The sequence below is a fragment of the Mucor mucedo genome (assembly GCF_025094135.1).
Source record: "Mucor mucedo strain NRRL 3635 chromosome Unknown EV154scaffold_39, whole genome shotgun sequence".
In the NCBI taxonomy this organism is placed as follows: Eukaryota; Fungi; Mucoromycota; class Mucoromycetes; order Mucorales; family Mucoraceae; genus Mucor; species Mucor mucedo.
This window is the reverse complement of record NW_026252323.1, coordinates 72,770-100,728: the sequence shown is the minus strand read 5'-3', so window position 1 is coordinate 100,728 and position 27,959 is coordinate 72,770. Positions and strand designations below refer to the sequence as shown.

At 35.7% G+C, this 27,959-nt stretch overlaps 9 protein-coding genes across 9 annotated transcripts; 2 read left to right on the top strand and 7 right to left on the bottom strand.

The window, feature by feature from the left end:
- Positions 1-22: 22 nt before the first annotated feature.
- Positions 23-1,120, bottom strand: EV154DRAFT_207543 (Alpha/Beta hydrolase protein). Its single transcript, XM_051594370.1, has 2 exons — positions 1,105-1,120; positions 23-1,041 (listed from the first exon to the last, which is right to left on the bottom strand). Exon 2 carries the CDS (start codon positions 925-927, stop codon positions 106-108), a length of 822 nt encoding a protein of 273 aa, XP_051458268.1. The 5' UTR covers positions 928-1,041; positions 1,105-1,120; the 3' UTR covers positions 23-105.
- Positions 1,121-1,485: 365 nt separating this feature from the next.
- EV154DRAFT_506690 (Alpha/Beta hydrolase protein) lies at positions 1,486-2,592 on the bottom strand. The gene has a single exon (XM_051601314.1). It carries the CDS (start codon positions 2,407-2,409, stop codon positions 1,570-1,572), a length of 840 nt encoding a protein of 279 aa, XP_051458267.1. The 5' UTR covers positions 2,410-2,592; the 3' UTR covers positions 1,486-1,569.
- Positions 2,593-3,875: 1,283 nt separating this feature from the next.
- EV154DRAFT_551174 (Alpha/Beta hydrolase protein) lies at positions 3,876-5,166 on the bottom strand (the record flags this gene model as incomplete). The annotated part of the gene is made up of 3 exons (XM_051604964.1): positions 3,876-3,955; positions 4,053-4,107; positions 4,369-5,166. The coding sequence occupies 3 exons, from the start codon at positions 5,164-5,166 to the stop codon at positions 3,876-3,878; spliced, it is 933 nt and encodes a 310-aa protein (XP_051458266.1).
- Positions 5,167-6,885: 1,719 nt separating this feature from the next.
- Positions 6,886-7,784, bottom strand: EV154DRAFT_506687 (Alpha/Beta hydrolase protein; the record flags this gene model as incomplete). Its single annotated transcript, XM_051601313.1, has 1 exon — positions 6,886-7,784. A coding segment is annotated over one exon (835 nt), but the record flags the coding sequence as incomplete, so codon positions are not given.
- Positions 7,785-9,558: 1,774 nt separating this feature from the next.
- EV154DRAFT_506686 (Alpha/Beta hydrolase protein) lies at positions 9,559-10,466 on the bottom strand. Its single transcript, XM_051601312.1, has one exon. It carries the CDS (start codon positions 10,454-10,456, stop codon positions 9,623-9,625), a length of 834 nt encoding a protein of 277 aa, XP_051458264.1. The 5' UTR covers positions 10,457-10,466; the 3' UTR covers positions 9,559-9,622.
- A 1,357-nt stretch (positions 10,467-11,823) lies between these two features.
- Positions 11,824-18,252, bottom strand: EV154DRAFT_442353 (chitin synthase). Its single transcript, XM_051596985.1, has 4 exons — positions 17,760-18,252; positions 15,355-17,685; positions 12,129-15,271; positions 11,824-12,092 (listed from the first exon to the last, which is right to left on the bottom strand). Exons 1-4 carry the CDS (start codon positions 18,083-18,085, stop codon positions 11,884-11,886), a joined length of 6,009 nt encoding a protein of 2,002 aa, XP_051458263.1. The 5' UTR covers positions 18,086-18,252; the 3' UTR covers positions 11,824-11,883.
- Positions 18,253-19,626: 1,374 nt separating this feature from the next.
- On the top strand, positions 19,627-23,630 carry EV154DRAFT_506674 (DNA topoisomerase). The gene is made up of 15 exons (XM_051601311.1): positions 19,627-20,143; positions 20,206-20,265; positions 20,329-20,692; positions 20,746-20,814; positions 20,874-21,198; positions 21,257-21,314; positions 21,374-21,427; positions 21,491-21,696; positions 21,781-21,984; positions 22,043-22,463; positions 22,523-22,611; positions 22,679-22,790; positions 22,857-23,148; positions 23,221-23,356; positions 23,420-23,630. The coding sequence occupies exons 1-15, from the start codon at positions 20,120-20,122 to the stop codon at positions 23,526-23,528; spliced, it is 2,523 nt and encodes an 840-aa protein (XP_051458262.1). The 5' UTR covers positions 19,627-20,119; the 3' UTR covers positions 23,529-23,630.
- On the top strand, positions 23,615-24,307 carry EV154DRAFT_562888 (uncharacterized protein; the record flags this gene model as incomplete). Its single annotated transcript, XM_051605751.1, has 4 exons — positions 23,615-23,688; positions 23,751-24,114; positions 24,170-24,197; positions 24,258-24,307. The coding sequence occupies 4 exons, from the start codon at positions 23,615-23,617 to the stop codon at positions 24,305-24,307; spliced, it is 516 nt and encodes a 171-aa protein (XP_051458261.1).
- A 1,311-nt stretch (positions 24,308-25,618) lies between these two features.
- Positions 25,619-27,866, bottom strand: EV154DRAFT_543492 (pyridoxal phosphate-dependent transferase). The gene is made up of 6 exons (XM_051604559.1): positions 27,611-27,866; positions 27,146-27,552; positions 26,947-27,076; positions 26,804-26,887; positions 26,640-26,747; positions 25,619-26,572 (listed from the first exon to the last, which is right to left on the bottom strand). The coding sequence occupies exons 1-6, from the start codon at positions 27,851-27,853 to the stop codon at positions 25,976-25,978; spliced, it is 1,569 nt and encodes a 522-aa protein (XP_051458260.1). The 5' UTR covers positions 27,854-27,866; the 3' UTR covers positions 25,619-25,975.
- Between the last annotated feature and the right edge of the window lie 93 nt (positions 27,867-27,959).

Genomic DNA, 27,959 nt, shown 5'->3' with positions numbered 1-27,959 from the left:
CGAAACTGATTGAATCAAAAATGTCTCCAACAAAGTTTTATTTCGAAAGTAGTTAAGGATGTAGCTAATATAAATTAAAAAAAAAAATATAACTTATAATTTTGGTTAATATTTTAGGAGAAAGTTTTCTCGGCAGAGCTCCAGAAAATCAATTGCAAATTCTTTAGAACGTGTATAAAATCCAATATGCCCACCAGGAAGTTGTAAATTATCTTTTCCCAAATATTTAGCAATGAAGGATCCAGGTTCATGAATAAAGTTTTCTTTAGATTCAGCTCCATGTAAAAATATCAATTTGTCGTCCTGGACTTTTACCAAATCCAAGTCAATAGCAGTGAACAAATCTTCACAGAATTCATGCTCAATCCAGTAATTCCAGTTGTTTATGTTCTCGTTCTTCTGATTACGAGTCAGGATGTGCTGGTCCAACTCATTGAAATAAAAATCTCCGGCAATATTCATACAAGCACTTTTACCTTCAGTATGAAAAATGCGATATATGTAGTAATGAAATGCTCGAACATCCTTCACATTTGGGAAATTTTCCAAATACAAAAGTGGCTCGTGAATAAAGAACTTCGAAACGGTTTCAGGGTGATCAACCAAATATTTAAATGCGATTGCAGCTGAGCCACTTATACCGAACAGTATGATCTTCTTATCAGTTATCTTTCTCGTTAATATATACAGATCTTCGACATTAGTCTCGACATTTTTTGTATAATCTTGTAGACCAGTAAGCTTGCTCCGAAAGTATCCTCGCCGATCATACAAGACAACAGTAAAATGTTTTACCAAAAGAGCACGAATGCGTTTAAACAATAAATGCCCGCCATTACCTCCAGCAATAAAAATTATATAAGGACCAGTTCCTTCAACTTCGTAGCAAATATTAGCACCGTTAACCTGTATGTACTGTTCAGTCATTAGATATTCTAGCTTTTTATTTTGCTTATAATTTGGTATACGTATTTAGAGAAAAAATAAGTCTACCTTTATATGTTGTCCTTTCGAATTTGGCAGAATAGTTAAATCCGTAAACTGTTAAGAGTTAAATCGGTAAGAAATGTATATGATATTATAGATGCAGAATTCAATATTTACAGAGATAAACAGAAAATCAGTCATATTAACACATGAGGTACAATCATTTATACGGAGAACGATTAAAGATCAAACCATTTCAGGAGGGCAATATCATCATAAAAATATTACCGGAGCCAATTTCATGCGACTTGTAGGCAGCTCATAATGAAAATATGTGTGGTATTTATCTCGCTTGTATATTTTTGGGTTTTATTTTCTGCTGTTTTTCTAACAATGCTTTGCATTTACAGTAACGCATCAATGTGTGTGCATCCGATCAAATACATGAAGTTCCTGCTTTCCCGGAGAATCGTGACCCAACATTGAATTTGTATTCCAGAATCCACTCTCAGGTTATAGAAAACTACGAATAAAAAACCAAGAGTAAATTTTAATCCCAATTAATTCATCACAAGTTAAAAATAAAATGATGTTTATTATATAAAAATTTATACCTGTCAAGAGAAACATGAATGTTAGATACTAAATTTTTGGATGATATTCTACGAGGGAAATTTCTTGGCAAAGCTTTATAAAACTTATTTCAAAAGCTTTCGAATGAGTGTAAAATCCATTATGACCACCGGGAAACTGAATTGTTTCTTCTCCTAGTTCTTTTGCGATAAATGCACCCGGTTCATAACAGAGATATCCAATTGATTCTTCGCCGTGTAAAAATATCAACTTTTCCTTGTGAGTTCTTAGCAAATCTAAATCAACGCAAACGAACGGGTCTTCACAAAATTCATGCTCAAAAAAGTAATCCCAGTTGGTTTTTACTTTTTCATCCTCATTTAAATTACGAACAAATAGGTTGTGATCTAAGGCATTGAAAAACTTCTTCCCATATATTATCACAGCTGCATTTTTGCCTTCTTTGTGAAAAACCCGGTACAATGCATTGTAAAAACCTTGAACTTCTTTTACATTCGGAAAAATGTTCAAAAAAGTAAGGGGTTCATGGGCAAAAACAGTGCGAACTGTTCCAGGGTAAGTATTCAGATAGTTAAATATAATAGACCCGGCACCACTGATACCAAATATTGAAAAAGATTCATCTGTTAAATGATTCATCAACGTATGTATGTCCTCGGTATTAGTTTCAACATTATTGGAATAATCTTGAGGTCCTATAATCTTGCTGCAGGAGTATCCACGTCGATCGTACAGAACAACAGTAAAGTATCTAACCAGAAGTTTTCTTATGCGTACAAATACTCGATGGTCACCATTTGCGCCAGGGACAAATAGGATATAAGGGCCGTTCCCTTCAACCTCGTAGAAAATTTTTGCACCTTTTACCTCTAAATATTGTTCTGTCATTACTTTGATTGCTTATAATTAATTAATCGACAGTGAAGTGGATTAAGAAGCTGCTTTTATCACTTTTTTCTTAATATTATCAAATTGGATTTGTATATTTTTAAGATTAAAGATGTAATTTGTCAGTTACAAAACAAGAGATTGTGTAATAACATGTGCTGTTGCAGTCTCAGGTTTGCTTTTAGAAGTCTTAAAGTCGGAGATGTGTAAAATTCTTATTAAAATTATACTAGTTCGTAATCTGAAGTTTTTGTGCCTTCTAAAATTTATATTATACAATTGTAAATCTTGTTCCAATTTTTAAATATCTGATGAAACTTTTGTTCAGCATACACTTAGTTGACAAACCCGTGCTTCTCGTAAAAATACTGTTGATATATTCAATTGTGAAAGGATTTATTTTGTTGTTATATGTAAGTCTAGCCCAAATAATATGAAGATAAACATTTCTAGAAATAAACGTTCTGTATCTTTCCAGCATTAAAATCTTCAGTATCACAAAAATCTAAATATGAAAAGTACGGCTTAAAGTTTGAAGAGGCTGTCATTTTTAAGAGTTTGAAAAGCGGATAATCGTCAGACGTGAAATCCAGAGGAGTCAAATTAATTTTTTTGCATAAGTCCGGTCTCGCGGAACGAATAATTTATGTTCATTTCAATTACCGCTGCTATGAATTCAATTTGTAATAAGTGATTTTCTCAAGTGATTTTGGGGTATTCTTGGCGCACCTGCTGGCGCACCCAAATCGGGCTTTAAAGTATAATTCTTACGTAATATATTCATTTTGGGTGCGCGAAAGCAATGCACCGAGCTATTACATAATATTTTTATTTTATGTGCGCGGAATGGGTGCGTCAAGCGAAGCATGCGCTATGGCAGATCGTATTTATGTCTTACTTAAATACAATAAGGCCTTCTTTAAAAATCACAGGTCCCACCATTATTTTTTTTTTGAAATCTTATAAGATTGACGCATATAATCAGTTTCACATAGATCAAGTTATTCTTTCATAGCATGCTTATGATAAAGATTAACAATTAGCAATACATATTTTACTGTTCGGCTACTTTGTTTTCACCAAACTACTTTTAAACTAAGAAGATGTCATTTCTTTTTAGCTTTAATCCGACAGTAACGAATACCATGTTATGCTTTCTTTCATACACGTCGGCAATGGAACGCGAATGCACAATAATAGTAAAAGTACTTACGATTCCAAAGGTTTCGACCATTCGCGATTACTTTATTCTGTTACTTCAAAAATGTCCATTTTTTGATAGATGTATATAGGACTGAAATTTTAAGAAGGGATCTCCTTGAGCAAAGTACTGTTGCGTATAAAATATAGTACAAATACGTTGTCCCTTTCTTGACGCACCCATTCCGCGCACATAAAATAAAAATATTATGTAATAGCTCGGTGCATTGCTTTCGCGCACCCAAAATGAATATATTACGTAAGAATTATACTTTAAAGCCCGATTTGGGTGCGCCAGCAGGTGCGCCAAGAATACCCCGTGATTTTTTGGCAATAATATTAATGCCTAAAATTGGGATTTTTGGCATATTTGTTTAAGACAAGTTTAAACCTCACTCTTAACAGGTAATTTAAAAAAGTTGGTTTTTTAAAAGCATATTTACCATCAATTATATTTACTGTTCCTAAAGCCTTTTTTTTTCGAGACCGTGTACTTTCCTGATTAAAAATCATTATAATACAATATGCTTAGACTTCCAAAAGTTTTACACAACGAATTTGCTTTGTTTAATTTACAGACAATACATAATTTATCGTATTAGCAACACATGTATAAAGCAAACACAACTATAGAAATCTTAAGGGCGTCGCTGATGAAATATAGGATAAATAAATGTTTATTAAGTGACGCAAGCTAGGTTTCATTACTCAAAATTAGATGTTTTACAACTTTGGTTGGTACTTGACTATAGAGTTTACTTGGCAAAGGTTAATAAAATCTACGGCAAAGGCTTCGGAGTGAGTATAAAACCCAATATGACCACCGGGTAAAAGATATGTATCTTTTCCTAAGGTTTTTGCAATGAAGGCTCCTGGTTCGGATATAGAAAATCCGTTTGATTCTTCACCACGCAAAAATATTAGCTTGTTTTTATGAACTTTTACCAGATCCATATCTAGTTTTACGAACGGACTTTCACAGCATTCATGCTCAAGCCAGTAGCTCCAGTTGTTCGTCTTGTCATTTCTTTGATTGCGAACTAAAATCTGATAATCCAGTTCATTAAAAATGCTCTTACCAAGTAATTTCATACTAGCGTTTCTATCTTCGTAATGGAACACTCTATACAGAAGATAATGAAAGTCTTGGACCTGTTTCGTCTTTGAATAGTTTTGGAGATACCAAAACGGCTCATGTATGAACATTGTAGAAACTGTTTCAGGGTAATTGACCAAATATCTGAACACTATGGGACCTGATGCACTAATACCAAAAATTATAAACTTCTCATTTGTAACATGTTTCATTAGGCTGTAAAGATCGTCAACGTTATCATCAATAACTCTAGTATAATCTTGAGGACCTGTAAGCTCGCTTCGAAAATAACCACGCCGATCGTACAAGACAACAGTAAAATGTTTTACTAAGAGATCCCGAATTCGTTTAAACAACCGGTGGCCACCGTTTCCACCAGCGACAAATACAATATAAGGACCGCTTCCTTCAACCTCGTAACAAAGATTGGCGCCGTTTACCTGCAAATATTGTTCAGACATTGTAAGGTAAGAATATGTTATGATTAAAATATTACTAAGATAAAATAGAAGGAAAACAGGCTGTTTTGTATGTAGTTTTTAACCAATTTTACATAGATTTTAAGAGTTTAACTTAAAATGTTGTATACAAAGATTCGATTGATCATATAGGAAAACACTATCCTGCTAATCGAATCAATCACCTGCAGTCATTAAAAATTACTGAAAGTTATTTGCGTACTGGCGGGAGTGATGTTAGCACTGTTGGCATGAGAAAATTGCTCATCTACTACTGAATATCGTAATTTTTGAACCAAATAACAACAGCCGCGTATTTTTTATCAATTGATAATATCCTGCCTTCAAAACTACATATTGCATTATTAGACTGCATATTATTAAAAGACATCTGTCAGAAACAATGATTTCGGTTCGATCAGTTTGTTCGTAGCTTTTCTCTTAAAAAAAGGGGGGATTCCCCTAAAAAGATCATCGGAAAAGTACATCGATTGGGTATCTGTTATATTTGCATGCTGCATAGAATTAGGTAAAAAAACATTTGATCACTTTTTTTCAATATCGGGACGACTAGTTAAAAAGCAGGCGCGGTAGTTCAAATGCCAAACCATATAATTTCACTAAAAATAACCAAGCCTAACATCCGTAGAAACAATGACGAACATAAAAAGTCATTCCGCTTTCCACTATTTTGTGTGTTTGTTAAAAATACAACACGAGATTTTTAGATATAGAGTTTTTCAATACTAGAAATCAATAATGGAATTTTTTTTACATTGCAAATACAATAGGTGTTGCAAGAATAAGCTATGTATAAACAATTATATGTCGCTGTGCATAAAATTGCATATTATGGGTTTACTTGTATAATATACCATGTAAACACTGATGGGGTATTTAGACAATGTAAAGACCGGTAAAATATATATACAACGTAAAAATATTTGAAATAAGCTATATTTATTTTGAATACATAAGTATTTAAATTAAGAATACGGTAAGTTTCTTATAAAAGTTAGAATATCGTGTACTATAAAAAAACGGGGTATGAAGAGGGTAGCTTATACCTCAAATTTACAATGATGGCTTTCAATTATAAGTAAGAGCAATTGTTTTCAAGATTAGATAGTAAAATATGCATTTATAATAGGCTGCGTTTGAAGGTTTTATATTTTTAGTTAACTATATACTAGAAGAAAATTAACTTGTCAAAATTTTGATGAATGCTTTTGTAAAAAATATGAATCACCCGATGCGTAAAATAAAACAAAAAATATTTATTTACCACTTTTTATGTAACGAATGATCCTTTTTTGTTACTATACTGCATTAATATAAAATACTAGATTTTTGTTTTAACCTGATTATTTTTAAACTGTTAGGGAAAAAGGGATGTTAAAATAGATCACGCCAGTATAATAGTTCCGATTGCGAATCCATATAATAGTCTAATGATTCAAAGTTGTACTTTAAAAAGGCAATCTACAAATGCATGTCCAATTCTTCGGCACTCATAAGTTACGGTTAATCAAAACAAATTGAATCTCAAAAGTAACTTTTTACCCTTTTTTATAGTTTTAAGGCTCCTTACGAATTTTCTAAAGAAGATATCTATATTAATGATGAAATGCAATATGACCTTTAATGATAACTTATCGCTTGTGTAAAACAATTTTTCTTAAATTTGAACATGTAGCTTCAGAAAGTTTATAAGTATTTTGTCACTGAGATACAAAGAGTTTTATTTTAAAAAGGTTTTTAATTATGCTGAGTAAAATTAAATATTCTATAACTTTGGTTGATATCCTATGATAGAATTTACTTGACATAGCTTAATCAATTCTGCAGCAAATTCTTTGGAGTGAGTATAAAAGCCAATATGTCCACCGGGAAGGGTGTATGTCTCTTTTCCTATAGCTTCAGCAATAAACTTTCCTGGCTCTTGAACAAAATATCCTCTGCAGTCTTTTCCATCTAAGAATATCAGCTTTGCACTTTGAGCTTTCAACAATTTCAAATCGATGTGTATAAATGGATCCTCACAAATTTCGTGCTCGATCCAATAATCCCAATTGTTTGTCTTGTCGTTTCTCTGATTACGGACCAATATGTCAGAGTCTGCTTCATTAAAGTATTTCTTCCCGACTAGCGCCATACTAGCATTTCGACCTTCATAATGTAGCAATCTGTATAGATAATTATAGAAATCTTGCATGTCTTTTGTACCTGAAAATTTTTTTGAATAATATACGGGCTCGTGGGCAATCATTTTAGAAATTGTTTCGGGGTAAGTAACCAAATATTTGAATATAATAGGCCCAGCCCCACTAATACCAAATATAACGAATTTTTCATCTGTGATATGTTTCATCAATCGGTATAGATCTTCGACATTGGCTTCCACATTTTTTTTATAGTCTTGAGGACCGGTAAGCTTGCTTCGAAAGTAGCCACGTCGGTCATACAAGACCACAGTAAAATGTTTGGTCAAAATATCACGAATGCGTCTAAATAAACGATGACCACCATTTCCACCAGCGACGAATACAATATAAGGACCGCTTCCTTCAATCTCGTAACAAAGATTGGCGCCGTTTACCTGCAAATATTGTTCAGACATTGTAAGGTAAGAATATGTTATGATTTAAATATTACTAAGATAAAATAGAAGGAAAACAGGCTGTTTTGTACGTAGTTTTTAACCAATTTTACATAGATTTTAAGAGTTTAACTTAAGATGTTGTATACAAATTCTTAATTGATCATATATGCAAACACTATCCTGTTGATCGAACCAATTACCTGCAGTCATAAAAAAATATTGAAGGTTAAATTGATATTGGTGATACTAACATTGTCGGCGTTCAATTGATACTAAATACCGAAATTTTTGAGCTAAATAGCAAAAACCATGTACGTTGCTTCAATTGATAATATTTCACCTTTAAATTACATATTACATTAGGGGTCCTCAGTCGTCAAAGTTTTAAAAAAATAATGTTTTCGAATAAAAATTGGCCAATCATAATTTTTTAAATTTTTCGTTGAACGAGCTTATTTTAATAATATTTTTAAAGCTTCGATGACTGAGGACCCCTATTATTAAACCTTTTATTGTCAAAGACATTTGTCAGAAACAACGATTTCGGTTTGATCAGTTTGTTTGTAGCTTCTCTCTTAAAAAAAGGAAATTCCATTAAGAAAAAATCATCAGAAAAGTACGTCGATTGGGTATCTATTATACTTGCATGCTGCATAGAATTAGGTAAAAAAACATTTGATCACTTTTTGTGAATTTGGGGACGACTGATTAAAAAGTATGCCAAAACCTGTAATTTCATAAAAAACGACCAAACCTGATATCCCTAGAAACAATGACGAGCATAACAAGATCATTCAATGTTTTTGTATTTTTATGAAATGCGGTAGGGTATGTTCAAAAATTGAGTTTTTAATATTTGAAATCATATTGAAGTATGTTTATCACTACAAAAAAAGCTATAAATAATGATATTTTGCTCTGCATAAAATTGCATATTATGGGATCACTTGCATTATACATCATGTAAACACCAATAGAGTATTTACACAATGTCAAAACCGGTAAAGTATATATACAACGTAAAAACCCATGTAACAAGCTAGATATACCTATCTTTTGAAGAAAGGTACGTTTCTTATAAGAATTAAAACATTGCATGTACTAAAATAAATACGCTAAATGAAGAGGGTAACATATTATTATGTCTCAAATTTACAAAGATAAATTACAGTTATAAGTAAGAGCAACTTTATTCAGGATTAGTAAAATACGTATATAGGCTGCGTTTGAAGGTTTATATCTTTGGTTAATTACTTGGGAGAGGGTTGACCTGTCAAAATTTTGATAAATGCTTTTGTAAGAAATATGGAACCTAATGAGTACAATGAAATGGTTTATTTACAACTTTTTTTTTTTTTTTTTTTTTTTTTTGGTAACGAAGGCTCCATATTTTGTATACTGTACTATCAAAAAGTACTAGTTTTTTGTCTTAAACTAAACATTTTCGAACTGCTAGTGAAAAAGGGATGTCACGCCAGTACAACAGTATCGGTTCACATTTTGGATCTGTTGATTGCAAACGCACATAATAGTCTAATAACTGAAAGTTGTAATTTAAAAGGCAATCTACAAACGCATATCCAATTTTTCCGGTACTCATAAATTACGTTTTATTACAATAAATTAAATTTAGACCCTTTTTTTTAGTTTTGAGGCCCGTTAAGAAATTTTAAAGAAGATATCGATATTAATGATGAAATGCAACATGGCCTTTAATGATAACTTATCGCTTATGTTAAACAATTTTTCTTAAACTTGAACATGTAGCTTCAGAAAGTTTTTAAGTATTTTGTCACTGAGATACAATGAGTTTTATTTTAAAAAGGTTTTTAATTATGCTGAGTAAAATTAAATATTCTATAACTTTGGTTGATATCCTATGATAGAATTTACTTGACATAGCTTAATCAATTCTGCAGCAAATTCTTTGGAGTGAGTATAAAAGCCAATATGTCCACCGGGAAGGGTGTATGTCTCTTTTCCTATAGCTTCAGCAATAAACTTTCCTGGCTCTTGAACAAAATATCCCCTGCAGTCTTGACCATTTAAAAACATCAGCTTTCTACTTTGAGCTTTTATCGAATTTAGATCAATATTTATAAACGGATCTTCACAACATTCGTGCTCGATCCAATAGGTCCAATTGTTTGTTTTATCGCTCTTCTGATTATGGACCAGTATGTAAGAGTCTGCTTCGTTAAAATATTCCGTCCCGATCAGCGCCATACTAGCATTTCGACCTTCATAATGTAGCAATCGGTGTAAATGATTGTGGAAATTTTGTACGTCTTTTTTTCTTGGAAAGTTCTCCGGAAAATATACGGGTTCATGGGCAATCATTTTAGAAATTGTTTCGGGGTAAGTAACCAAATATTTGAATATAATAGGCCCAGCCCCACTAATACCAAATATAACGAATTTTTCATCTGTGATATGTTTCATCAATCGGTATAGATCTTCGACATTGGCTTCCACATTTTTTTTATAGTCTTGAGGGCCGGTAAGCTTGCTTCGAAAGTAGCCACGTCGGTCATACAAGACCACAGTAAAATGTTTGGTCAAAATATCACGAATGCGTCTAAATAAACGATGACCACCATTTCCACCAGCGACGAATACAATATAAGGACCGCTTCCTTCAATCTCGTAGCAAAGATTGGCGCCATTTACTTCTAGGTATTGTTCAGACATTAAATAAAAATATATTATGATTGATGATATATATGATTCAAACGGAAAATGATAACAAGTCATATTTATAGAAATTTTTTCAGCGATAGAATTCTGATAAAGCTACCAAATAATAGGCTTTCCATAAGTAATTTTAACAGCAGGTAGCTAACTATATCCATCGGCAACTCTTAAATTTGAATGGTGTGATCAGAAGAGAACTTGCGTCACAATTTTTACATATATTATATAAATTTTGTAAAAATCAAAAAAAAAAAACTAATTGTATTTCATAATAAGTATACTGACAATCATATTTATTTAAGCCAGCTATTCAACCTATATTTACATGATTTACATTATCAAAAACACTTAAAGTTTGAGGCGCCTGATCTACTTCGATTGATTTGCTTAAAACCTTTTTAAAATCTCATGAACAATCATATCGGCTCTGTAAAGTATACTTGCGTTTTAATTCAATAAACGAGCAATTGGTTATATCGGATAAAACAGCTTGTCTGCCATCAAATGTGCATGAACTAAGCCCAAATGTCAAAAAACAATGAATTATTGAAGTCAGAACTATTGCTAATACGTTATATCAAGTTAAATTTCACAATAACTCACGATGTTAAATTTTTTTCAAAAATTCTTTTGCCTTCCATACCCGAAAAATGATGAAATCGATATAACCTCTCGGTCGTAAAATATGACCTTTAAAAGCATGGTACAAAATATTGGCTTCTTATGGGTATACGATTTACAATACATTACTTTTTACCGAAGGTATCTTACCTATAAGGCTGATTTTAAGAGTTCAAGTGATAAACTGACAGTTTAGTGGTAATGACACGCTAAGCAATCCAAGGGGACGGGCGATAGGATTAAAATAATGATGTGATTTTGTGTTCCCTTGAAAACCTGGTTTGTACCAAGAGTTTGAGTGACATTGTCTGAATGGTGGTATTTCCTGGTAATTTTTTGTAACCGATTTAGATTGTAGCCAGTCCAATTCTACCCACAACACGTAAATTATCACGTAAATCTTCTGCATATATCTACCAAGGGTGCCCCATTACTTAGCTTAAGTTTCCATTTGTCCGTTATGTTAAAAAGAGGATAGCGTCTTTGGCTTGCTCTTACTACTATTGGAAAGAACAATATGCTGGTTGTGAACGACACTAACCAGCTGTTTGTTTGAATCCAATAGAATAATCTTTTTTGGTTAGTTGACCCGATTTTACACCTGACATAATGTCATTATGCCATGTTAGTTCAAAACGAGATTAAGTAATAAAAAATTTATTTACACCTTTTTTTTTAGGGGTGGGGGGGGAGAAGAAAGAAAAAAAAATAATTAAAATGAGATGAAAAGAAATATATTAAAAAAGGAAGAGAGAGAGAGAGAGAGAGAGAGAGAGAATCTAAAAAGGTAAAAAAATAATATTTTATAAACGTCCTTGAAGGATGTATTCAATACTGCTATTGATAAAGTCTTTCTTGAAATTCATGTCAAAGCCAAACATGTCCGAAAGTTGTTCACGCACTTGTTTCTTGGTGATGCTCATCAGATTAGCAGTGGCCAAAATGTTTTTGATCTCACTAAGGATTTCATCATCTGTAGGGAAGCCAGCAGGTATCATGGGGGGTACAGATACTTGACTAACATTACCCATGGGTATATCGTATTCACTGTGTTGTCCCAACAGGTTGGTAGCAGAAAGGTTGCTTCCGCGATCATACGATGCGTTACGAGCTCGACTACCAAATGCGGGTGAGGGAGCTCCCATATGATCAAATGTACCAGACATATGAGAAGGTGTATTATTATACATGCCAGGTCCTCCTCCAGCACCATGCATATCGGACTGCATCATACCATAAGCAGGATCCATCATCATTGGTTGAATTTGGCTCATATAATCGGGATTAGCTGAACTTGCATAGGACATGGGTCGCATCTGCATACCAGGTGGAGGTGTACCCATCATACTACGGTTATATTCAGACATCATTGTTTGTTGATTCATACCGCCATTATGTCCTCCGTATTCAGATCCAATTACAGAACCTGTACCAGTGGTATGAGCATAAGCTGCACGAGAGCGAGGCTTTTCATTCTTCTTGCCATCACGATAATAATCATAATCACCACCATTACCAGACGTTGAGCTGTATTGACTGCGATTATCATAACCAGGAGGAACACCTGCGTTGTAACTATTATACGTATTGCCGCTCATACCCGTATCACGTGTGCCTTGAGATCCCATTTCCCAAAGTTCTTGTTCATAGACACTCCATTTCTTTAAGGGAATCATCTTTTCATCGAACTTTTCTTCATCAGTCACAATAATCTTACGTTGACTTTCACCTACGACCACACGAGTGTTACCCCAAGAGAAATCATCCATGTGCCAGAACGAGTAGAGAGGCAAGAAGAAGGAATAAATGGGAAGCGCCAAGATATAGAAGAACATCCAACCGATATGTTGCCATTGACGTTTCAAGATAAAGATCAAGATCTGAAGAGCGTAAAGACCAGCGAGCATACCCATAGCCAAAGTAGGGAAAGGACCTGCATGAGCTGCCATGACGTAAATCAAATAAATCAAGTAAGCAAATGAAACAGGGAGAGAGAGAGTACCAAACAAATCAAGCAAAACGACAAATCGCATGGAGAAACAACAGAAACCACAAAGATCAGGAAGTAAAACCACTTCTGCCAAGTTATGGATGGTGGAGTTAATCCAACGACGACGTTGAGAGAGCAACACACGCCATTTATCAGGAGCGACGGTACGACACATGGCATAAGGCGTAAACTTCATCTTGTATTGAGGGAAATACTTCATCATAAGGGTGGTCAAGTAACGATCCTCACCAAGTGACAACAAATTCTTCTTATGAAGGGTATCGACATGATTTTCAGCATACGCGTGGACAACAAGGGGGGAGATAATAAGAGGCTCGTTCTTGACAGGTGTACGTACACGGTACATACAGAAACAACCAGGTAAACAAGTGACGGAACCAAAGAGGGATTCGAAAGCCTTGGCCAAGTAATGGGAAATAAAGTATTCATAAACTTGAATCATGGTGGTCCAAGACTCATTTTCGTTTGATAAAGCAGTTTCACCACAAATACCCATGATACGACCATCGTGAAGCATAGAAGAGATCAAGTAACTAAGCGATTGAGGCATGACTTCCGTATCTGAATCCACCATAAGTACATATTCATAGAAAGAAGGGTTTACACCAATGACGTTCTTGATTTGATGATACATTTCCAATTCCATAGGGGTCATTTCACCATCGAAATGGACACGGTTAAGGAAACTCATACAGATCATTTGAGAATCACGTTTACCACGATTACCAGGTTTAGCACGTTCAGAGGCCTTACCGACCTTGGCAACAACAATATAAGGTACGACATGACCTTCACATTCATACAGACCAGAATAGACCTTACCATAATTCAATTGTTTAGCACCTTCACCTACGGATTTGAACATGAGAGGCTCAGGATCGTTCTTGGTATCATAACCGAGAATATCAAGCACTATACGAGGTGTAGGACGATCGTTACCACTACCCATAACCATACCATCAGCAATAATAAACAACAATTTACGTTTATCATCGTATTTCATCACTGTAAGAGAATCAATGGTCTTTTTCAAGGAATCTTCATCTTCGGTATAACAGGGAACTTGACAGATGACAAATTTATCATGATCTTCAGGAGTAGGTGCACTTCCGAATTGAAGGGCGGCCAAAAATTTGACAAGGACCACAAAACACATGAGAACAGCAGCGGTTAACAACATGTAATTGGTGAACATACAAGCAGGTGTATCACGAGGATCCACATCACCAATATAGAAAAAGTTGTTAAGACAGTTCATGGATTCTTGTTGTACTTCAGCTGAATTAGGTGCCATAGCATCTGCCCAAAAGGATTGAGCATCTGCTCCCTTATACTTGCTAAACAAGGCGGTCAACTCATCAGGTAAAAACTTGTAATTGTCACCCAATTGTGTGATGGTAGTCAGGTAATCGGTAATATCATACACTTTGTTTCCAATTGCCATGGCAGAACGACCCCAACCTTCGGCATCGGCAGCAATGTTAGCAAGACTATGTACCAAGATTCCCTTCTTTTGTTCATTCATTCTTTTCATAAAGACAGCTGTGTACCAATTATCTGCCTTCATGGCAATAGGGGCGCTAGGATCGTATTGATCACCGGAATAATGAAGGAAAGTAGAAGCCAAGTTGACAGTGTAATTATATTGAATCTTGATTGCGGCACTAGTGACCAAACCAGCGCAGGCGGCAGTCAAAGGAGGGGCAATAGAACCGGTGAGATCCATACCTGCCAATATGGTCATACCATCTGGGCTAGCGATGAGACCCGTCACACCATGGTTTGACTTTGCAAACTTAGTAATATCATAGACTACACCTCTAAAACTGATATAATTATCTACTTCGGTATTGTGTTGTTGCACATTTACTGTAGAATACATGTTTTTGGTACCGGGACAGATGACTTCACCAAGACCGACAATGACAAATAAGATGATACCCGAGATAATACCAATGACCATACAAAGTGTGACCTTTTCACGCCATGCCATTTGAATATCCGAACGTTTCATTTTACCACAAAGACTAAGACAGAATGAGGGGATCCAAAACGTACAAAGCCAGACGAAGCGCACCCACCATCGACGAACAGATGTGATTGGGACTTCTTCAATATTTTCAATTTGAGGTACTTGTACATCTTCAATCATTTTACTCATATCCATATTAGGACCAAATCTATTTTTATCAAAAAAAAAAAAAAGGATTAGCTTTTTCGGTTTCTTATTAATAGTAAGTTTTCTATAATAAAAATTTGTTACCCTTCAGAAAGCACATTCATGCCCCATTCGGATTCTTCACCCCATTGACTTCCATCTGCTTCACGTTTATCTTCACTATATGCGTAACTAGCATTATCTTCAAAACCGTGATCAGGAGAATGTAAATAAGGATCATTCATTTGTTGAGCATAGCCATAGGGAGCCAACATTCTTTGACCTTGTGCATCGTAACTTGCTTCCGAAATCGGACCTTGACTAGCATCACCGCCTTCTGTCGCGGGAGGAAGAAGTCCCTTGGCACGAGCACGATCTTCTTTTTCAAGTGAGCGTAAGCCATCCTCTAATTGTTTCCAGACCTGATAGTTTAACCAGACCATTTCATGACCAACGTATACTGCTTGCGGGGACCAATGCATGGCCACACAAGCTTGTTGTATTCTCTCCTTGGCAGTCGATCCGGTCATATTGAGAGAGGTGAGGAAACCACTATAATGCTCCTCGAACTCATCCACTGTATAAAAGTTTGCATACTCGTACTGATGGCGTATGACTAAATCGGGTAAGAGGAAAGCCCGAATTTGGGACCGAACACGATTATGATCGTATTCGGGTGATTGACTATCGTTGGGACGAATATGTATAATGTTGTAAATCTTGGTATCTGCCATGGAAAAAGTGATATCGCGTAGTGTAATATACAGTTGGTCTACCACGGTCATTTGTTCCATGTTTTCATAAGCTTCTTCGGCTTTTTTGATTTGCATTTCCTTGCTATTGTTGTCTTCGGGTATGGGGTTAGACTCACCAGTAGCAGTGGTGGCACCGGCGGCGTTAGGTCGACGCTTGGTAGGCTTTCGTCGCATGGAAGGTGCACGTGTAGGTTTACGAGACAATTGTGCCTTCACAATGGTACGGTCATCCTTGGGATGTGATTCGGTGGCCATGGCAGTACCTTGGAATAAACCTGACAAGAAGGAATTCGAACTACTTTCTCTAAGCATATTGACGAAATCCGGTGAAAGATCATCCAAATTCTTTTCTAAAAAGTTGTCGACCGAGTAATGAACGGTGCCAGAGAAATGGTTGATACCAAATGAATAAGTTTGTGATCCTCTTGATAATGAAGGGTGACTAGAGAATTGACGTTGTAAAGTGGCCAAGAAGTTAGCGTTGGTGGCATCGCTGACACCACTTTGAAGTCTAGCTGTATCTCTATCCATTAATCCAACCACACCAGTTAAGCCCAAAGAAGAAGATTTGTTGAGTTTTTCCTTCTTTTCAGCTCCACTGACGGCATCTTCAATCAGTTGCTTCTTATCTTTACCGATCAATAATTCAAGACAAGCAGAGTTATCGGTAACCTTGACTGTGGGTAAAGGAACACCATCACGCAACATGATGGCATGGATACCTTGATCGTTTCCAAAGTTTTCATTGACCAAGAAATGATGCATACGTTCGTTGGCGAAATTGACACAGAATTCTTCAAAAGTGTTGACACTAAAGTTTTGGAAACCGAATTGATCCATGATACCAACGACATTGGTGGGTTGTTCCGTGCCTGTGTAACACACCTTTCTGTTGATAGATTCGACAATCCACAAGAACAAGACGTTGTAGAGCGCACGAGCAAGATCATCTCGTTGTTCTGAAGCAGCTTGAGGGTTGAGGAACATGGTACATACTTCTTTACCGATCAATTTGAGTTTGTAGGTCAAACACATTTCCAATTTAGAGGGGGAAACACCCAACATGACAGCGACGATATCGAGAACATCTGTGTTTTTGACGATACAAGCTTCTTGAGCCAGTGTTTCAGTGCCTTCCATGAACTGAAGGTTACCGATGTGAAGGATAGCGGCCAAGAGTTGAAATATCTGAGTTACTGTTTTTGCCTTGAAGCCACATAATTTAAGAGCACTTTTTAAATCGGCAAATCTAATTTCGTCGTTCCAATCAGGGGTAGAAATACAATTGGATTGGGAGAGATAATTAAAATATTCGGGCTTAAAATTGATATGGAGGGCATTTTTTTCGTCGATAGAGGTACCGGCCATGAGAGAATAAAAGACATGATAGGTACGTTCATGTTGGGGTACCTGTGTGACTCTTGATTTATCAAACTGGTAAGCCATTGTCTTGGTACCTAAAATACGACCTCGTTCATTAAACTGGACTTCCTGGAACATACCAAACTTGGAAGCAGACGTATTTTGAGTTGTGCGTGCATGACCAAAAGCCTCAATAATTACTAGGGCGTTTTGGATTTGGCTCGAAAGTTTCGTCTCTCGCTTGTTATGAGTGGACAGTTGTAAAAGTTCACAAAGAAAATGGGTTCTCGTAGTACTTTTTCCGGATCCCGTAATACCACTAATATGAGAGAGTAGAAAATCATATCAATAGTCCGCTTTATTTTTAACTCTAAAAAAAAAATTTTTTTTTACCTTAAAATAACACTTTGATCTTCACCGGTTCTTCTCATATGGAAATAGACTCTGGTAGCGAGTTCATAAACATGAGGTTGTAATGATTGCTTGCCTTCAGACAAGTCTTTATATCCAATCTCAGCATATGATTTTAAAGTAGCGTCGTTTAACAGTTCCAGGTGCTGATAAGGGTTGACGACAACCAAGTTAGAGTAACCGAGTTGTGTGTAAGGCAGGTTACGTTTATATCTGTTTGCCAATAAATTGGATATGGTGTCTTCTGTTGGTACGGAACCGCCAACATTGTAAAGAGAGACAAGGTCTGTGCGCGAGTCTTCTTGCATGCTGATGTATTCGTGGGGATATATAAGAAGAACAGCAAATAAAAAAACAGAAAAATATAAAAGAGAAGAAGAGAAGAAGAAGAGAAGAAGAGAGAGAGAGAGGAAAAAGAGAGGAGTTATTTTCTTTATGTGGAGTACGAAATAATAAGCTATTTTTATAACAAGACATCTCCATTCTGGGTTTTTACCCAGCCAATAACACTCGCATCGAGTTTTTTTTGATTTTTTTTCATTCATTGTTGCATTGCGGGATCGTCATTTGTCATATTTTCATTGTTTTGGCAAGTCATGTACCTTAAAACTCCCTTAGATGTTGTAGCCTGAAAAAAAAAAAGTGCAAAGGGAGGGGCTAATTTTTTTTTTTTTTTTGCTACATCAAGAATGAAAAATTTATCTCTTTCTTCTTGTCACTTTTTTTTTTGATTATTTCTCTCCGCCCATCATTTTTCATCAGAGTAGTTATTATTTACTTTTAAGGTTTTTTTATTTTATTTTTTCATTATTTTATATTTCTTATCCCTTTTTATACATGGAAAAGAACAATCCCCTTTATTAAAAAAAAACCAAAAAAAAAAAACTATATATATTCAACAATTTAAAAAAAAAAATTAAAAATCGTTGTGTGACAACATCCAATTAGGCTCTCATCACGCGATAACTCCTTTAAAAAAAAAAAGATGACTTGAATTCAGCCCGTATTTTTTTTTATATTTATCTCCTCTTGTAAAGCCTAGAACACAAGGTTTCCCTCCCTCCGGAAAGGTCAAACCGGACAGGCATCCTTCTCTTTGTAAAAATAGATTGCTTTTTTGCTTGTGTGACAACGTAACACATTGAAAATATGTTTTTTTTGGCTCCTCCCCCCCCCCTCTCTATCACTTCCCCTGGGTTCTTTTCTCCCCTTATTTCTCTTGTAATGTCGTACACTGTTCTGTCTATTTTGGCTAATTTATCATTTTTTGAAAATTGAAACATCTGTTGGGATTCTGTATCAATTACTAAATCAAGATGTTTGGCTTATTAGAAGGATGTCCCAATTAATCATACATTGTAATATGCTCAACGTTAATTAAAAAGAAACCCTAATTATGACAAATACTTAACATTTTGCATACATTAAGGATAACAAGAGACTGAAGGGGGTTCATTCTCAGGGCCTCTTTTTTTTTTATGCGTTACGTATCTTGGTACAATCATCTGGGAGCCCATGTTCTCGTATCCGTCTTACTTTTTGCAAAATTAGAAACGGACAGCCCCAAACATCTTTTTCAAACACAAACAAAAATCCATACTTGTCAGTGGTCTAGGGTTTATTTCTTTGGAATAATACAGCTCCTCGATATCAATCAATTTTACTCACTTTACATGAAAAAGGACGATCGAAGCCAATCGTCCTAATAGAAAAACAGGGAACACGGAGTGATCCGGCCTCCGAGAGGAAACATGAGTGTGTACGCCACTTTTACTTATTGTAACATAAAAAGCGCTAAAATAAAAACGAAACCCCGTTTTTTTTTTTGCATTAAATAGTAAAAAAAAAAAAAAAAAAAAAAAAAAAAAAAAAAAAAAACGCACACCTAAGGGAGTTCGCCACTTATTAAAGAAAAGATCGATACGACAACAAAATCATACATATTGTCTGATTAACAACAAGAGAGAACTTTGCTGCTCTAGATTTAAATAAATTTACTACACGATTTGTGCAAGAGATAGACTGTAAATCATGATGAATACACGATTACACTCGAGATTCTAAAAAAAGCGACACCTGACGTACATGTATTCTGGATGTAGTCTAAAGTAAATGTAGACCCCCTCTTAAAGAGAATGAAATCATTGTTATTGTCGTTAGCGCCAATAAAAAATACGCTAAGAGTCCATAGGTTGGTATCAATTCTCGGCAACCCAGCATTTCATAGAGTAAAATTTCCATAGTGACACTTGTTACTATGGCAAAATTTAATTCAGCACGAAAATCTTTTTTTTTTTGGACTCAAAAACGCGTTCTCTCTTTTTCTTTAAACTTACATTATTATGTCACCCTGCAGAGTGCTCATGGTAAACAAAAACAGAGGCATAACCCTTCAACTTGACATTCATCATAACATGCACATACATAGGTGGCTGAAAAGCCTTCATTAGCAGAAGCCTTGAGTCGTCTACTTGCTCCCAATGGCCAGGTAAAAAAAAAAACGGTCCACCGTTTCTGCCATACCCATTAACATCCCCTCCTCTCAAAAAAGTTTACAACAGAACGTCATGCTACACCTGTTCACGAATGGAAAGGCATGTTTCGTAACGACCCCGCCGACTATAAATTCACTTCAGTCACAGGTCATGTCTATGGTCTCGATTTCACCAAAGAATTCAACTCATGGGATATCGATCCTTTAAAATTGTTTGAGGCAAAGACAATCAAATCAGAATCGAACCCTAAATCACACATGACACACCATTTGCAGACTGTGGCGAGAGGCGTGGATTTCTTGGTGCTCTGGTTGGATTGTGATCGGGAAGGAGAGAATATTTGCTTTGAGGTGATTGAAAATTGTTTACCGAATATGAAGCATGGTAGTATGACCAATGTCTTGCGAGCCAAATTTTCAGGTACGCTTTTTTTTTAAATAGACATAGACCTTATTTAATTATATGTTGTTTAGCCATTACAAAGGAAGACGTACGTAAAGCCATGAACAATCTAGGCAAACCAAACGAGAACGAATCCAGAGGTAGATCGAATAAATAAAAAGATCAATACACATACTCACTCTAGCACGTTAATAAATAGCTGTGGATGCACGTCAAGAACTTGATTTAAAAGTAGGTGTAGCATTCACTCGTTTTCAAACCCGTTTTTTCCAAGGAAAATATGGCGATCTAGATTCTACCGTCATCAGTTATGGTCCCTGTCAAACACCCACACTTTCTTTTTGTGTGGAACGTCATGATCGTATCCAAGCATTTCAACCAGAGCCATTTTGGTCTGTGGCCACCACAGTCAAGAAATCGGACTCTTCTATTAAACTTTCTTGGATTCGAGAAAGAGTCTTTGATCGTCAAGTGGCTACCATGTTCGTCAATATGGTCCAAGATGCTAAATCTGAGGGAGCAAAGTAAATATCACAAGAATAGGTTTATATATGAATTGATCTAGTCTCTAATACCTTGTAGGGTTGTGAATATCAATATACAAAAGAAATCCAAACCAAGACCTCATGCATTAAATACTGTAAGAGTATTTATTCTATTTAATGTAAACAACAAGACTAATTTTTTGTTTTCTTGTAGGTTGAAATGTTGAAACATTGTTCCTCAAGTCTAGGCATCAGTCCTAGTGAATGTGTAAGATATTCTATTATCCCCGCATTTTTTATGCTTGTATATATAATATTAATTTTAATTTAGATGAGTCTTGCAGAAAGACTGTACATGCAAGGTTACATCTCTTACCCACGTACAGAAACATCTAAATACCCAGAAAGCTTTGATCTCGATAGCGTACTGCGGGAACAGTCTTCTCATTTAGATTGGGGTCAACACTGTAAGACCTTATTAGCAAACGGGTATGATCGTCCCTCTGGTGGTACGGATACAGGTGATCATCCTCCCATGTAAGTATAGTAACCCCTCTTTTTTTTTTTTTTTGTCCTGCCCCCCCCCCCTTTTAAATTTTTAATTATTGACTATTAAAATAGTACACCCATGCGCATGGCAAATGAAGGCGATATGCCGGGTGATGTATGGCGATTATATGATTTCATCACACGTTCATTTATCGGTTCAGTCAGTCCTGGTTTAAAATATACCACCACCAATGTGACATTTGCCATTGGAGATGAAAAATTTGATTGTCAAGGCACCAAAGTTACTTCACCTGGATTTACATCTGTTATGCACTGGTGAGTTTAAAACGAGAAAAAAAATAGGCGGGGATTAAGTATTGATCAAGATATACAGGATAACCAAAGCAGATGAATATATTCCTGAATTCAAACAAGGAGAAACACTCGAGATTCAAACGATTCAACTGTCAGAGGGAAAGACGAGTGCGCCTGATTATTTGACAGAATCCGAATTAATTGGGTTAATGGAACAGAATGGTATCGGTACAGATGCTTCGATTCCTACACATATCAATAACATTTGTCAACGAAATTACGTCCAAGTCACGTCAGGTCGAAAATTAATTCCTACAAATTTGGGTATTGTCTTGATTCATGGTTATCAAAAGATTGACCCAGAACTTTCTTTACCCACTATGCGCTCTGATGTTGAACAACAGTTGAATTTAATCGCTTCAGGTAAAGCAGCACATGGAGATGTCTTGCTTTATTTCTTAAATATGTTTGCAAAAAAATTCGCTTACTTTACAAAACAAGTATAGTCACCAACATAAGATTATATAACAATGAAAACCTAATTATATTGTACCTTTAGATTGAAGCAATGGATGAACTTTTCGAGGCAACGTTCTCTCCATTGGCTGCAACAGGAAAATCGTTTTCCAAATGTGGAAAATGCAAACGGTAAAATGATTTAATTTAAAGAACCATTCATTATTGTCTAAACCTTTTTTTTTTTTCATTATCAAAGGTATATGAAATACATTTCATTGAAACCCAATCGTCTTCATTGTGCCACTTGCGACGAAACTTATTCGCTTCCTCTCAATGGTCACATTAAACTCTACAAGGAACTTAAATGTGTATGCAAATTTACAAGAAAATATATGCATGTACTTATTAAACCCCTCCTCTCCTTTTTCTTGTAGCCTCTGGATGATTTCGAATTAGTACTTTATTCAACAGGATCCAAAGGAACGGGTTATCCTATCTGTCCCGCATGTTACAACAACCCTCCGTTTGAAAACTTTAAAAAGGGTATGGCTTGTAACCATTGTCCACATCCCACCTGTCCTCATTCAATGGTGACAACAGCGGTCTGTCCTTGTCCTGAGTCTGAATGTAATGGTTCATTTATCTTGGACGCTACTTCGGCTCCTCGATGGAAATTGAGTTGTAATGAATGTAATATTGTTTCTTCCTTTGTGGACACAGTCAAAAGTAACGTATAGAACACAAACGCCCTCCATTATTGTGATGCATAGTGTATATTGACTAGAGCTTTTATCATAGATGTAACAATCCAAAATGACATGTGTGAGTGTGGGTCAGTAATTCTCAAGGTGGAATTCCGTGAAAATCAAAACAAGGAACCCATGACGGGCTGTATTGTATGTGACGATGGGATGGAAGCATTGTTAGCCACACGGTAAGTGCCACTATAATTGATACAAAGAAATAAAGAAACGGGAGACTAACGCTATATGAAAAGGTTTGCAAGAAAGAATGTAAGGTTTGGCGGTGGTACAAGACGTAGAGGACGTGGTGGGGGAAAACGATTTGATCCCAAATTAAAAAAATTGTATGCGGATATGCGATAACCTTTTTTTTTAATCAAAACCCTTTCCTCCCTTTATTTTTTTTTCACTTTCTTTTTTCTTTTTCTTTTTTCCTATCATTAAAAAAAATGAAGTTATTCGTTGTATTATTTTCATTAATGGCTGTAGTCTTGTGTGAATTACAAGGCGAGTTTGAACTCCAGTAAGTAAATACACTATGGAGTAGGTAGTAGGTCCCTTGTTTAAATAATCATTTGATAATAGACACATGCATGACGACCATCATATTGAAGTGACGGATGAGGTCACTTTCTTCAAAATACATGATCTGGATGGAGACGGTTTTTGGGATGAACAAGAGTTAAAATCCATGTACGGTCTGGAGCGTAGTATCGACCCCAACGCACAACATATTAAAGTCATCATTGATCGCGTCTACAAGGATATGGATATGAATAAGGATCGCTATATTTCTATGGATGAATACATCACGAGTAAATTACCAATCCTGACCCAACTGGATAAAGAAAGAGAGCATCGATGGAAACAAGAGGAAATGGATAAACACGTTGATAAATCATTTGTGAATATTTCTCCAGGATTGTTTAGACAAGAAGGAGCAAATTACGTACCTAATAAATTTAAAGCCTAGTCGTTAGGGCATTTTCCTATATACTTACTAGTTGGTGCTTTGGGATAAAGAAAATAACAGTAGGACGGGGTCGGCTTATAAATTAAGGACTCCATCGTAGCTTTAACTCATCCTTAAAGAAAACCTCGAAAGGGAAACACAAGAGAATAACAAAGAAACAGAGACCTGATTTTTAAAAAGCACGATATAATATTCTGCTTGACCTTGTCATTTGCTATTGAGGTATATGGGAAAAGAGACTGTCCCCCATAATCTGGGCACACACTCCCTTCTGCTCTCTCACAAAGACTTGACGTCAAGCTTCCCATCGTTTTTCTTAAATTGTTGTTCCAGAGCCATTACAAGTGATGCAACATCACTATTTCTCTTTACAACCGAATCCAGGCTCTGTATTTTAATTATTGTGATATTCTTATCACACAGATGATTATAAAAAATGGGGAAACCAAAAGGATAGACATGCTGTAATCGTTGGCTGGTATACCCAGACGATTGCCATGACTGCAAGTGGCTGCATGTCGGGGTTTCAAGAATTTTTCATTTGTATGTATACCAGATATATAGACCTGTGGTCAAAGGCAGGCATAAGCTGACAGCAATCAGTGATCCTTGATTCATTGAGCAATCCACCGTTCACTTCGACTTCTTCCTGATGGTAGCAACGCGCATGATATCTTTTTTGATCGGTACTGTCTAATACGATGTTGCGTTCCATACAGATATTTTGGAAAATCGGTTGCTCTTCTAACGTCGATAAAAAGAGCTTGCCAACAAATAAAGGGGGGTTTGTTATGCTTATAGCTGATAACATAATCGTTATTGGCGACGTTGTTTACTCTAAACCTATACCAGATAATTATATTGCCTCCAAAAATGAATTTTGTCATTCTTGGGATAATTATCTTGAACGCTTCGATCAAACCTTCTTGGACCGTGTATGCGTCCTCTTTTTTTTTAACATTTACTGCCTGCTCACAGCCATTTACAGTCTGATCCAAGATATCTTTAGTGTAAAATATATCAAGCGTAATATTTACCAGATCCTCCAACGTAAAAATTGTATATCACAGAGAATTATTACGAACAGCAAGAAAGTTAATGAAGATAACCTCATTCTATCTCGGAAGTTTTTTGTTTAAAAAAGAGTAAAAAAAAAAAAAAAGAAGAAAAAAGGAAGTGGGCGGCTTTTATTTATAAATAAAAACTGGCTTATGTCAGGATTATAAAAGGAATAGATGCGTTTCAGATTTTTTTTTTTTTTTTTTTTTTACTGATATTGATTGACTTGTGAAAATAAACATCTGGAGTATACACTCTCAAATTGTTTATCAGTGATTTAACATTACGTATCAATAGTGACAGGGTTCATTTCATAAAAAAACCCCAATTATCATGTAACTAGACACAGACATGAACTAAAAAGAATAGAAATCAGATTTGAAATAAGAGATCACATAAATAAGACTTAAATTATAGGGATGTGTAGATTTCAACCTTGCAAGCACATACATAGCTCCCTTCTTCAAAAGTAACCTTTATACGCGCAGTTAATATGCTAGGATTGCTATAACAAAAACGTGGTGGCTTTTAATAATATAGCAATGTACACACACTGCACACATGGTTTGTCAATTGGCTTACATAATTCTATGTAAATAAAAGCCAATTTAATTCAGTGAGAAAATTGATAGTCGCGTCTAATAAAACAATATGATTACTTCATGCAACTTTTTTTTATCTCATCCTTTTTTTCCTTCTTCTCTTTGACGTTTGTTGTGTGTAACAAGGTGCGTGATTTTTATTAGGTGTAAAGTGTAAAAATAGATAGAGAAAACATTTATTTTCTCCATTTGCCAAAGACTTTAACAATGGCAGATTTAACGGTATTGGCAGCCTTTTCGTTTTCCTTCTTGTTTAATCCAGTGGTGATGGAAATCTTGATACTAGGGCGAGGACAGTTTTGTTCTTGCTCATAGACATACTTGGCACGTGTGACAAGGACACCTTGGTAGGCACATTCGTCTACCACATCTTGTAACAAGCGTTCTTCAGCCTCTCGTGACACCTTATCTTCGTTATCCAAAGTGTGCACCTGTAAATAGGACTTTTTGACACAGATATGGAAGAAAGGAGAAGGGCAGTTAATATCGCCAGATTCAAGGTAGATAAAAGGCTCCAAAGATTTGTGTGTCAAGACTTGACGGAAGGCCAAAATACGTTCAGCCAATTCCTTCAAGATAGCGGGTTGTTGTTCAAGGATACGGAAGGCTTCAGAAGCAGATACGGCAAGCATAGCAGGCATAGAGGCAGAGAAACAATAAGCACTACCTGAAAGACGCTGATGGTCAATAACTTCGACACTACCGGCACAGAATCCACCAGAACCACAAACAGCATTAGCCAAAGAGCCAGAAATCATATCGATTTCCTTAGCCTAATCATTCCTTTTTGTTAATATAAAGAGTATCGTTTACCTCTGCCATACAAAAAAGAGAACTTACATCAATATTGTACAAGTCGGTTAAACCGGCACCTCTACGACCGATAACACCAATGGATTGAGACTCATCCAGGATCAAACGGTACTTGAATTTCTTTTTCAATTCAACCTAATTGGACAAATATTTAGGTTTATTGTCTTGTGTTACACTCATTATTTTCTTACCAATTTATCTAAAGGAGCAATGTCACCGAAATTTGCGAACAGGCCTTCGGTAACAATGAAGCGACGGGTCAAACGTTTCTTATGCTATAAAAACAAATGGGATTAGATGCTGAGTGGAAAAAGAGAGAGATTGAAAAACTTACGACAATATGTTCGGTATTGATATCGTTCAAGACACGTTCCAAATCCTCCATATCATTGTGCTTGAAAGTACGGATAATCGAACGAGAAATTTGGACACCTTTTTGAATTGCAAAATTAACACCAGCATCGCTGTTTGTAAAAAAGGTGATATGAATTAGAAATCATTAAAAAGTGAGACATTTTATGGGGGGACCTTACACAACTAAGTAATCGCCACGTTTGGCAAAGGCAGGAATGACAGAAGAGATAGTAGAGAAACCTTGGGCATAAATAATCGCATCATCGGTACCCAAAAAACGTGAAATATCTCTTTCCAAATCCATGTGCACATCAATGGTACCATAGAAACCAGGAGGACCGCAAGAACCAACACCGTAATTTCTCAAAGTCTCAATTGCCTTTTGACGGATTTGCTCGGAAGCAACCAAATTTAAATAATTACTGGTGGCCAAGTTCATCAAGGGCTTAGTATGTCCTACCACTTTAGCTTTGGCGGATTGCGCACCTACAATCATGGGTGTCTTTTCAAGATTGAAACGGTCGTAAGATGTAAGTTTAGGTGCCAAGGGCTCAGGCTGCCATTCTTCAACAAGGTCATCCACTTCCTTTTTCAAAAAAATAATTTTAAGTATCCAACAACGCACTGTGCAAATAAGACTTTACCTTTTCGGTCAAGACAACATTGTTATCGTTAGGTTTGTATTTTCTGGAAAGCATATACTTGATGGCAAAAAAGACCAAGAATAACTCAAGCGCAACCCGGAAGGGATCGTTTTGGTAAGCATTCTTCAAATACGATATAGCTAAATGAGAACCGGGAATAGCTACAATGAGGTTATACACGGAATTAACTGTGGAGTTAATGAACACTGCATGTTCATGAACAAGTTGCTCGTTTTGTTCCATTTGTTTACTAAAGAAAAAAGAGGGACCCGAAAAAAAAATATTCTTTTTTTGGCTTTTCTTTATTTTTTAAACCAATGAAATTCTGTTTGTTACTGAATCTTTTCTT